The sequence below is a fragment of the Vulpes vulpes genome, chromosome 4, assembly GCF_048418805.1.
Source record: "Vulpes vulpes isolate BD-2025 chromosome 4, VulVul3, whole genome shotgun sequence".
NCBI classification, from domain to species: domain Eukaryota; kingdom Metazoa; phylum Chordata; class Mammalia; order Carnivora; family Canidae; genus Vulpes; species Vulpes vulpes.
Window position 1 is genome coordinate 49,537,669 of NC_132783.1, and position 13,301 is coordinate 49,550,969.

Sequence of the window (13,301 nt, forward strand, 5' to 3'; positions counted from 1 at the left end):
GTGTCTTTCGTGAGTAAACAAATAACATCTTTAAAAAAAGGTCTACAGTTGGTTTTGCCATTACTTGTTGTGTGACTTGGGCTAGTTTCACCTCTTTGTGTCTCTGTTTCCTTTTCCTTTTTTTTTTTTTTTTTTTTTGTAAAATAGGGCCAAATGCTGAACCTACCTCATAGATTTGGTGTAAGGATTAAAAACAGTGTTAATATGTAAAACACACTCAAAACAGAGTCTGGCACATAAAAAAAAAAAACTCAGTAAATGTTGATTATTGTCTATGTCCACTACTTTACAATGTTCACAATCAACTCATTTCTTCCCGCCAATTAGTTATGTATCAATTTATGTATATAATTCATTTCTTTTGCCTTTTCAGATATTTTGTGCTAAAATTCTTTTGGCAGATTTGCCCCTCATGTTCAAATACCATAAAGTAAACGTAACCATTGAGAGGTAAGTATTCCTTGGAAACCAATTATACTCTCCCCCAAAAGGAATTTGTGATGGGCATTGTTAGAAAACAGTAAAACCACTTGAAAAATAATGACTAATTTAACAAAAATAAAATGAAATCTGCATAATATAAACAAGTGTATATATGCAATTCCTTTAATGAAGAATGAAGATACCCATCTCATTGGATTTTTTTGAGGCTGATACAAGATAATATACAGAGTAATTAGCATAGTGCCAGACACTTGGAAAGAGTCCAATAAATGTTAACTAGCGATTCTCAGAGGAAAAGTGAAATAAAATTGTCATAAGCCAGCAGTAAAAGTTCCATGAGAATAAACTTGAATATTTCAAACACTGAAATGTTCTATAACAGTGATAATTAACCAGGGATGGTTTTAATCCTCTACGACCATCATCACCACTAATGAGGAACTTTTGGCAATGTTTGACCTTTTTTTTTTTTTTTTTTGATTATATGATTGGTGTCCACTGGTGTCTAGCCAGTAGAGGTAGGGGTACCTCTAACATACTACAATGCCCAGGACAGCCTTCTATAGTAAAGAATTATCTGGTCCAACTGTCAATAGTGTAAAGGCTGAGAAATTTTCTCTTGCTAAGCACATTTTAAATTATCTTTGAAGCATTAATCCAGTTAATATTCTTTCTTTAAAATCAAGTCTAGGGCAGCCCAGGTGGCTCAGCAGTTTAGCGCTGACTTCAGTCCAGGGCCTGATCCTGGAGACCCAGGATTGAGTCCCACGTCAGGCTCCCTGCATAGAGCCTGCTTCTCCCTCTGCCTGTGTCTCTGCCTCCATCTTTCTCTCTCTCTCTGGGTCTCTCATGAATAAATAAATAAAATATATATATAAAAAAAGAACCCAGTGATTCTGGTATATATGTATTCTGTCCAAATGGAATTGAGCCCTCCTCATTACCTTCAAATTCTCTGTATTTTTATCCTTTCTTACTTCCTCAGTTTCTCTCCATTAAAATATAATTTAATTATAAAACTGATCTTACTTCATTTCAATGCTTCTACATTGATTTTTTTCTATATCTTGTATCTTCAATTTCTCCCTTTCCTCTTGATCTTCCTTACTTCTGTGAAATAGTCTTGGAAAAAATCTTCCTTGAAATAGGTTTCTTCCTAAGATACAGTATTATTTGACCATTATTTGACCATTCTTTTTGCTCGCAAACTTGAAATAGCTGCCTATTCTTGCTCTACTTATTGTTTAACAACCCCTTTGTTATTTACTTCTTTATAATCTTTCCCTCTCACACTATTTTAATAAGATTTGGTAAGATCATTATCACACTAATCATCACTGGCAAATACAATAGCTTTTCCTTAGCACAGCTGGATTCTATTCATTCATTTCCATCAACCTGATGCATGTCTCAATCTAGATGTTCCAGAATAACATCAAATATATTACTGAAATTACATTTATCATATTATCTCAAAATCTGTTTATCTTCTTATGTTCCTGATTTCAAAACCTTAACTTCCTTGAGACCCAGACTTGAAACATAGGGTCCACCTCTGTTACCTACATCTCAATCTCATTCTGCATACTCAATCATTCCTAAGTCTATTAATTCCACTATCATTTACATTTTCTTCTTATATGACTTACAGTTCTGGAACAAGTTTAAATTTTTACTGAGTATGAACAGTATTCTACATTTTGTATTTATATTACCAGATATGGGTCTTCAAAAATCTCTGTGATCTAAAAAGTATTCCATTTTATAGATGAGGAACATCAATTTGAATGATTTTAAATAGCTTGCCCAGGACTACACAGCTAGTTAGGCAAAAACTGCATCCAAATTCCATATCAGTGCTGCCATTGTAGGTTTGGCATTCAATGATTTTCACCTACCATTCTGGTAATACTCCACTTTCTGACTTTGGATCCTATAATTCTACTTCAGATACTTGTGTCCCCTGTACCAACTTTCAGATTGTCAATTTCCATCTCTGTATCTTTATTCATGTTTCCCTTCTACTGTAAATCCAAATCCTAAATACAGGTTTCAAATATTGACTTAAAAGTTACTTAATCAAGTAATATACATATCTAAAGTAATTAGTATTTGAAATTTATGGACCCACATGTTCATATGATTTTAGTGTTGGTGGACACACGTAAGTCCAATCTTTTAATCTTCATGTGCTACAGTTTCATGTATTCTATTAAAAATTGGGTTCAGTGGAAAAATCAAATGGACCTTCTTAATTTTCTCTGCTTACACAGTTTATTTCCCTTTTATTTAGCTATATTACAGTGAGAAAAGTATAAATATAATTGTAATGTAGTGGTACCAGCTAGCATTTCAACAATGCTTCATGGGGTGGCTATACTTTAAAATCTAGTCTACAAATCTAAAATATTGATTTTGTCAGTAAGCATTTAAGGAATTGATTAAGTTCTGGGAGACTGACTCATTCTAACCCAGGATGGCAAGTAGATTTAGACTCTTGTGCTAAGATCCATTTGCCATTGCTGCCTAGAAGAGCAGGGCAGAGTATAATAATCTATGTTTCGATCTGGAAATGGAAATTAATGGTTCTTGCATGTATTTGTCATTTACATGCTAAGAAAATTTACTAAGAACTGGCATAGTAATTAAATTGTTAATTTATTAATTTGCAGCAAATATATCTCTCTAGGGTTTAAAATACAGGAGCTCACCATTTTTCTAGCTTTAAAAAGTGATGTTGAAAATGAGAGGCACATAATTTTGAAAACTATTTCACTCAGACCATGGTAAGGGCTGATAACTGTGTGACACATACTACAGAGAATACCATTACATGTTGGTATGTCTTGTTTTCCAGGTCAGATATGTTTCTTCTCTAGACAGTAATAGACAAACACTGCTGACTTTTAATCTTCAAATTAATCCTTAAATCTATTATAATTAATCCCTTTGTTTTTGTTAGTTTGTTTATTTGTTTTTCCATGTTAGTTTGTGGCAGGAAAATCACTCTGGATTCATTCAAATTCAAGACATGCTTTGAGAAGACTATATCAAGTTATGGTAAGAATTTCTTTCAATTTCCTGAAGTAACCAAGATTTCTCAGTTTCCCATAACGATTAAAATTTCGGTTTACTTCTAGATATGGGTAATCTTGTACATTATCTCCAAACTTTATTTCATCAAGTTTTAGATAGCAACTTTGTTTTATTTGCAATACTTTTTTGGAGTTGAAGAGAATCACTTAGCTGTTTTCTGCTTGTTCTTTCTAGTAGTTTTATTATTTTGTACATTTTATGTTTACAACATTTTCCTTATTGGTCTATATATTGTGGCTGGAATCATATATCATTCACAATTATATTCCCAGCAACATTTTGCACATTGTGTTGTGCAGAATAGTTTTAAAATATTGTCTGGATTAATGAATAAATGAGTAATGGATTAAAGAAGGACTCCAATTCCCTTGTTATAAAGGTTGAAACAATTGTGATTTTATTTTCAATTAAGAGTACAACCCTTAGTAATGTTCAGATATTTTATTTAATTTTGTTTCATTAAATAGAATAGAATGAAAATGTTGAATCCATTTGAAAACTTAACAGAAAAAGAACTCTAGCAAATTAGATGTTGCAAAGACAAAAATTGTTAAATGACTTTTAGGCTAGTAGAAATTAGTAGCAAATTGTTCACCAATGTCTGTATCCCTAGTCAGCGGTCACAGGAGAGACGTGAGTTGGATCTGTCTTATTACAAGATTAGATTCATTGGGACCTAATACCCTGCTGAGTTCTCTTCTTCAGGAGAACCTTCTGAGAGTTAAACAGAACTCCAACCAGAAAAGCAAAGTCTGATGCTCTTTCAGGCCTCACTAACAGAAGCAAGAGCTATCATACATGATTGTGGTCAGATGGAAAGTAAAATAAATTTGATATTTTCTCATTAAGAGAAAAAAAAATCCAAAGCTGTGGGTTGACTGGTAACAGAACTGACTTTCAAGTTCAATACAATACTGAGCTAAAGCAAAAACTCAGATTTGAGAGCAGTTCAATAATAATTGATAACTATGATACAAGAAAAATAAATTAAATCATGAATGAAGTGGTGCCTGTTAGAGGTTTTGTTTATTTTAATCAAGTGAAATTAAAATTCTTTTTTCTCTTAGAATTCCATGTCATCATAAAAACCATATGAATGAGTTGGATTTTTGAGTGACTGCCCACTAGCTGCTACTTGATGATCCATGTCTACTGGGCCCTTGGAAAGAGTTAAAACTTTTATTACAAAATCCAGCATTATTAACTTTTATAATCATGGGAGCATAGAAAGATTCTTACTCTGATGAATCATCAATATAGTCTTGTATTCTCTCCTAAAATCATGTGCTTCACGTTAGAGAGAAAAAAAGTATGATAAAGACACAAGATATGATACAGGAATAATAGATCTATACTTTCAAAGATATTAATGAGCTCCCATTTTATTCACTGATGGTAGGGATTTCTAACTTTCCTTTCCATTGAAGGGCGTTGGGATGGGTCCCCCTGAAATATGCTGCTTTGGCATGAAGATTATTTTGAGTTAAAAGCAATCAAACCCCAACAGAGTCAGGAAAAGCTCTTTACTACCATCCCCCACAACTGACTAAAAGAATTTAGATAGAGAATCTACTCTAGGAAGAGAGCTATCACCACGGATAACAACATTTTGGTATGAACTAAGTATGGTAGACAAGGAGGGCCCCAGCAAGGCCTCTTTAATCAAGTCTTCTATGTCCCATTGTTTCTGAATAATCCAGCAAACATTTGTTTAGCAAATATTTTCCGTGAATACAGAAATTACATCTCAGTAAATCACTCTTTCTGTGAATCACATCTATTTCCTTTGAAGTCTTGGGCCCCTACCCCCTTTGCCTTATTTCAAGATGACATATTACCTCATTTTACCTGTCTTTGGATTTTCATCTTTGTGTGGATTCCCTAGACGTACAAAATGAAATTTGATTGTCTCCTGTTAATCTGTTTCATATCAGTTTGATTCTTAATCCTGCTAGAAGGACCTTGAAGTCCACAGGAACTTCTCCCTAATCTAATTCAGGCTCATTGGTCCTATGTCAAAATGAATAGCAGATGCCATACGGAAAATAAATGTATATCCATCTCTATCATCCACCATGTAAAGCAATTACTTTCAGATGGGCTTCAGATTTAAATGTAAATAATAAAACAAAATTTCTAAAAAAAAAAAAAAAAAAAAAACGACATGAGTATGCCTTTATGACCTTAGAAAAGAGTTTTCTTTAAAAAAAACAAACAAAAAAGACAAAAATGCTAACTATAAGGAGAACAAATTAGCAACTCAGACTACATTACCAATAAAAATTTATGTTCATCAAAATTCACTATTTTTGAAGTAAAAAGACAAACAATGGAAATGGTATTTAAAATATATTCATTTAACAATGAAATCTTATCCCTATTATATACAAAACTACAAATTATGAGAGGGGAAGGAAAATGACTTGGATGTGCACTCCATAAAGTAAAATTTTTTTAAAAGTCAATAAATATACTAAAAAAAACTCCATCAGGAAAATGCAAGTTAAAAACTAAAGCTAAATTCTCACCAGGATAAATAAAATAAAAAAGACAGAAAATAAACAACAAAAAACCTCCAAAGTGTTGGTAAGAAAATGGAAAATTGAAATACTTCTACTTGCTATTAATAGAAATCAAATTTCTATAAACACTTTAGAAAACTGGCTGTATCAGCTAACTTTAATAAATTACATACCTTATGTGACTCTTGAACTAGTAATTCCATTCCCAATTATACATCCAACAAAAATACAGACATACACAAAAATACATGCATAAAACCACTATTTGTAATAGGCAAAACTAGAAAAAAATCATCAACATAAGTTATATTAACTGTGGCATATTCATACAATTAAATTCTTTGAAGTAATCAAAATGAATGACCTGCCTACATGTTTCAACATGGATGAATCTCATAAACATGATGTTGACCAACAGAAAACAGACAAAACAATATATACAGTATGATTCTATTCATATACAAATTAAACTCAATCACAACTAGCTTATTGTGTTTAAAGTAAGGATAATGGCTATCATTGAGGAGGCTAAGCTGGGTGGTGAATAGGGAGGGAAACTGGGAGCACCAGATTCTGTTTCTTAACCTGGACACTGGTTGCATGGAAATTTGTTCAGTTACAACACTTATGTGCACTATTCGTGTGTATGATAACATACACAAAGTCTCAACACAAAGTTTACTTTAAAAAATGTATAGCAGCCATCTAGGAACACAGTAGTATTAGAGAGACTTTCATGCAATGGATACATTTGGGGGAAAATACTTTCAAAAGCTCCTTTTTCAAATATCATTATACTAGTGTCATCTTAAAAACTGTTCATTGTGTAATGTCTCCAAATAATTTCTCTTTTTGGTAAAATATTAGGTTATTTAAATAGCTATGAAATAACAATCACAGTAATTTGAATATTAAGACTATGTTTTTGATGACTGGGATTCCTGCTGTATCTATTAAGAAAGATATCTTCACTTGTTTCCTAAACTTTCCTAAAGGCTTATTTCTGACAAGCTGCTTATATATCTGAAATAAGTAATTTTGTCTTTAAGTTGTCTGACAAGATCAAAGTTCTTTGGGGTATAGGACAATGAAATGAAAACTATTTCATAAAATATGTTTAAGGAATAAGAGATAATACCCTTCTCTCATTGCAGAATAAAAGGATTTCATGTAACAATACAGTTCCTTTCTGAAAATTTGAAGAAAAGCAAATAGAAGATGATAATCATTACTGTATACGTCATAAAACTTACTGTTTTCAGATTTGATTTTCTTATCAAACCTGAAAACTAAAAGCCATGACAAAAAATTCTAATTTATATAGGCTTGTTGTATACTTTCTAGAAAGGATATAACATGCAGTTTCTAATGCAAATATTCCTATATTAAAAAAAGTTGTTTTTCAAAATATCCGGATCCACATTTAAATCAAACCATGTAAGCACTCCTGATTCACCATATTAATTTCAAGGACACTAACAGGTACATCGTGATAACAATTTTCTACCGATATCACAGCAGGTTGATTTACTCAGCTGCACATAACAGCAGTATTTTTCTTAACGCTTTGAAACTCTTGAATGAGAGGTGGAGCACTAGCTGTAGACATGTAATGTAAGTTTCTAAGACTTCAAAGGGAGCATAATTAACTCAGTGCCACATAATTGCTCCAGAGACAGAAAAAAAGACGCAAACAGAATTGATATGCCCATTTTTCCCGTTAGCAATTAAATGACAATGCTAAGTGAGCAATTTCTTTTTTAAAATTCATTCTTTTGACTTTTAGGTTAATGCTTCCTTTGAATATTTCAACCACTTTCTATGCCCACTTGTATAGGAAGCAGTAAAAGAAAAAAAAAATAAATAAATAAAAAAAAGGAAGCAGTAAAAGTGAGAGTTCTGCTATCCTCTCCCGTTAGCTAGAATTTCCCCTTCTCTATCCCTCCCTCTCTTAGCTGCTTACTGAATCTCTGTCCTCATCAGAACCTTTACTATCTGGATCTTTCCTTTTATCTCAATCCATCATTTTCTTTCTAGCTTCATTTGCCTTTCTACAATCCTTGGTAAGTTATTTCTACAAATACTTCTCTTAGGATCTGACAGTCATGTACCCCTTTGACCCACTGACAACTTTACTATTTTCAAACTGTGTGTGTCCCTTACCATCCACAATCCGCACTAGCTGCAAAGGTGTTAAACATCACTGGAGGAAGTTGGAGAACAATATTGACTGGATCTAGAGAGCCTTTTAGTTTTTTTCAACTGTAAATTTGGAATTTGGACAGAATGTTTCATGTTCCAAATCTAAAATGTCACGATTCAAGGTATCTCTTAAAAATTGTAACAGTGGTTCTTAAAGTACCCTATGTTTGTTCAGTTTTGACCACTAAAAATCTGAAAGAACAGTCTGGAACTTCCAACTCAAGGAGATTAAAGGGATTACCACCTAAGCCTCCAATAATTTATAAGGAGTTGAATAGGTATATAAATCAATAACCAAGAGGAAGAAGGGAAAAGACTATCAGGAATGCTTTTTAAAATAAATTATGGAAAAAAGAAAAACAGATGAAGTAATGATATTTGACGATATATGGTAGAAGAAGCCACAGACTAATTATTGTCATGGGAGCAGTAGCAGAGAGCTTGCTCATCTGTGGAGGTCTAGAAATTTTGATCCTTGACAAATGGAATAAGATAGGAGCTGAAAAGTATGGAAGCAGAGTCAATTCTTATCATTCCCAGTAGTTACGTTCTGAAAATTTCATGAGAACATGGAATTAATACATGCTGAGCCAGTGCTCTTAGGGGAAATATGGGATTTGGTTCCTAAAAGCCTCTGGTTTTCTTTATGTTTCTATTTAAAGATATTTAAAAATATATGCAATATATATACTTAATATATATTGTACATGTGATTAATATATGTTGTGTATATATACATTTTATTGTGTCCTAGTCCATTTGGGCTGTTACAACAAAATGCCACAGATTGGGTAGCTTATTAAAAGCAAAAAATTATTTTTCACAGTCCTGGAGGCTGGTATTTCAGTCAGGTACCAGCATGGCTGCATCATGCAAAAGAGGGCCCTCTTTTGGTTACAGGCTCCCTGTATTTTTACTCAGCAGAAGGTGCTAGAGAGCTCTACAAGGTTCTTTTGAGCATTTAGAATAACACTGACCCTATTTATGAGGAAGCCATCCTCAAGACTTCAGCACTTCCCAAAGGCCCCACCTCCTGAAGTCATCAAATTGGGCACAGGATTTCAACGTATGAATTTGGAGGGGGCAAGCGCAAACATTCAAACAACATGTTGATTCATTAACATTGAACTCATGGCCAAGGGTACTCATGCCTGAATGGACCTTATGGAAACAGGTATTTTCTCAGTAGGACACATCGCAGTGAGGACAGCTTTTCAGTGCTCCACTTGGAGGCCATTTTAAACAGATTGTGAGATTATCAGCAAATGGCACAAAAAATGCCAAAAAAAAAAAAAAAAAGGAGACACTAAATAAACTGCAAAAAGGCCATTCGTTTCCAGTATGAAAACTGAAACAAGAATACAGAACACAGCTTTGTTCAACTTAGCTGGGAATATGAGCTGTCAGGCAGCTCAGAGTTTTCACAGCTCTGAACATTACTGTGAATGACTTGTGAAAACATCCCTAGCATTGATTTTCAAGTTACAAATAAACTTCAGTGAGTAGGCAAATTTGCTAATACAGAATCAGTGAATAGAAAGGACTGAAGTTAATTGCATGCTGATTTTCACAAGGCCCTTCTCACATACGGGCTCATGCAAAACGTCCTTGAAAGCTGACATTCAGATAAATACAGATGGATAGTCAGATTCTTATCTACAAAAACCAAGCAGGCCATCATGGCTAAATTTGGGAAACTACTGTTGCATTGTTATCCTAGAACAAAGACCACATATAAACATACATACAAAATCTATTCTTTGTGTCTTCAGACCTTTGGTGCTATGTGCCATTTGAATTCCATACTTTTTGCCCTTTGAATTAATCGTTTCTGATATTGAGGGGCCAGTCTGTTTCCTAAGTGGGGAAATACTCCTAGAACCCATGGGAGAGCAGAAGCAAGCAGAAAACTGTTTGAAAACAGTTAATTGAAAACAGGAGCCACTACAGAGGTCAGAGAAAATAGCCAGGGTAGGATGGGGAAGGTGGTGGGTTCACATTCTTTCTGTCATTCTTATATCACTGTTTGAGACCACAGACTAAGACTTAGTAGAGTTTGGAGACATAAAATCAGTGATTGTGAGATACAAGTGAGGAGAAGAGTAGTGGCTGGCTAGAGGAAAGAGGAGAAGTGTCAGGAAAATCACAAAAATAGATTTTCTATGCTTGTGAACAAAGATGAAAATAGTAGATTATTACAGGTATCAAAGTCCAGAGGCAAGGATAGGGGGCCATGGTCAGAATACAAGTCTAGATCATGAGTTGGCAAAAGTCCTTGGTCTTTTATTTTATTTTATATGCTTGTGAACAAAGATGAAAATAGTAGATTATTATAGGTATCAAAGTCCAGAGGCAAGGATAGGGGGCCATGGTCAGAATACAAGTCTAGATCATGAGTTGGCAAAAGTCCTTGGTCATATTGTCCCACTTCTCAGCTGATTGCTTCTGACTGCTTAGTAAATAAATATATATGAATTGTTATCTGGCGCTCACAGACCTTTGCCATTTGGTTTCTATCCATGTGTTACATTGTGTGTGTCACTTCTCTTTTTCACATATCCTACTTTGAATCTATACAAAGCTATTTGCTCTGTTTTGAGCATACAGTCAAGGACTGTGCCTTTGCACATCTTGATTTTCTTTTCAGTTCACCTAGTATTTTTTGAGCATCTGCTATGGTCAGGCATGTGCTATACGCTAGAAAAAATGACCTGGAAGTTACCATGTCTTAAGTATTTACTAGGTGTCACCCCCTACATCCCCCTTTAAGGCATTTCATAGGATCTCTCATTTACATTACACATTTCATAAGTTGAAATCAATATATTACTCTCATTTTATTGACGACAGATAATAAAATGAGAAATGCTAGGTAATTTGCCAACTCCACATGACCAGAAAGTGGCTGGAATGGACTTATATTTGTCTGTTGTATACCACACTTTTTTGGTGAATTCCTACTCATGATAATGAATCTAATTCAAATGTGCCTTCTCAATGAAGCCTCCTCTGATTTCAAAAATCCCTAACCAAAGATACCCAATAAATCCTTCAACCTCAATTATTATGATTTTAAGATTCCATATTTGGAATCTGTGTATTTATCTTGAATTTTTCAGCAGATTTTGTGCTTCTTGAAGGAAAGAATGAACTCTTGTAGAATTGGAAATATTCTTTCTATTGTGGAAAAATCTAGACGTTCAAAAGAGATTCTCTGAGTAATTTGCTAGATTCGAAAAGGTCAAAGTTCTATATTTGTCCTTAACTGCATAACAAAGTTCTCTATTAAAATGTTTTAAAAGTGGCATTATTGATAGTTTTCCAAAATTTTTATTCTTAGGATTTATATTCTGCTTCAGTTCCTTGATACCAATTAGATTATAGAGTGTCAAAGAATTTCTAACACAACCCTAATTTGGAGGCTTATAACACCACTTTGGAAGCTAAAGAAAACTTCCTAGAGAAGTGAGGAAAAAAGTATTAGTCAAAGTCACCAAAATTAAAAATACTACTTATAAAGCCCATGTGAAAGTATGCAATGTCATGACCAGTTCTAACACTATATAAAATTAAAAACTTGAAGTAAGGCAAATGACAATAACCCTGTCAAGGCAGTAGCAAGCATTTTAGAACATAAAGATGTTATACCAATCATTAAAAAGTCTTAATTGTAGTTTTACAAAGTTTTGGAGCTTCTAGCCAAATGAATAGATACAATTTAAATTTTGAAGATACAGCATCATAAATGCAGGATCATAAAATGTACTTTGGGCATCACTTTGCAGAGAGTTTCAGACTGTTTTAATTATTTGTCTTGGTACAGAGTTCACAGAATGGAAATATGTTGGCTCTATGTTTTTGTAAAAGTAATGATGTGCAGGCAATGACAGCCTGGTTCAAGTATATCTTCTCTCAGAGGTAAAGTTCTGACTTGCAGGAATTGAAGGATTAGTTGGAAAATTGTGCCTCTGTGAATTTATTTTTGAATGTGTTAAAATAATTCAGGGTCAACAATACTTTTAAACTCCCAATGACATTTCTTAAGATCATCCTGTCAATGCACTTAGATATAGAAGTACAAACATTCTCAGCAGTTAACTGGATGAATGCAAGAAGCAAGGAAGTTGGTGTGCTACCTCCATTAGTGCTAATGACACTCACGTGTAGTTCATTCTCTTACACTGCTCTTAATTTTCAATTCGACTGTGAGGTCTGTTCCAAAGCATTTAATTTTTTCACCCTACCGCAACAATTGTTACTCACCTCAGTAATGAACGATTTGGCTGTCGCAGGATTCATAACAAGGATGGCTCGTCTAAGAGTGTCTCGATAGCGATTCAATTCCTCTATTCTCAAGGTGTCAAAGAGAGTGGTGATCATTTTATTGATGTTGTTTTCTACCTTCTGCAACGCAACATCCATTCCCTGCTGAGACACCTTGTCCAAAAACTCCTGTATTCCACGGATATCTAGGAACATCAAAAGCCCATCAAAATGTGAATTAGACCACAGACGGGAGATAAAAGCTACTTTGCTCACACCAAAATGCAGTTTATTGTTCAACATTGTAGGCTATTTAAAACTACAAATTGAGTAGCTGATAGAACTCTCAAATATAGTTTAGGCATAATACGATTTAATGTGTTTACATACAAAATGTAGTAGTTTTTGTTTGTTCAGTGAATTGCTTTCTTTCCGCTGAGCATTTAAATGATCTCACCTCTAAAAAGTCTTAGGACAAGGTAGAGGGAAACAGTTGAAGAGGACTCTCACTTGTCTAAAATAAATGTGAGATAAGGAAAGTACACTTGTTATTTTGTTTAGCATTAAAGAGTGATATTAACTTTAGGTAAAATATGAATATCATTAATGGCAAATGGATCTAAATCAAAAGTACGAATGTTTCTAAAACTAGGCAACAATATCACTAAAACTTGGCATCTATAATCTAAGTAGAAAGGGGGTTTTGAGAAGTTATACTTAAGGGTTTCAGGTCACTTCGACCACAAATAAAACAGCCACATTTTTGTCTATTTT

The 13,301-nt window shown here is 33.8% G+C and overlaps 1 protein-coding gene across 3 annotated transcripts in view; it reads right to left on the reverse strand.

The window, feature by feature from the left end:
• The window catches only part of GRID2 (glutamate ionotropic receptor delta type subunit 2), a 1,472,825-nt gene that overhangs the window by 660,461 nt on the left and 799,063 nt on the right, over positions 1-13,301 (reverse strand). For all 3 annotated transcript variants that reach the window (XM_026015616.2, XM_072755651.1, XM_026015615.2), the window contains exon 4: positions 12,528-12,733. In XM_026015616.2, coding sequence (XP_025871401.1) covers positions 12,528-12,733 — 206 coding nt within the window. The remainder of the gene's footprint in view (positions 1-12,527; positions 12,734-13,301) is intronic.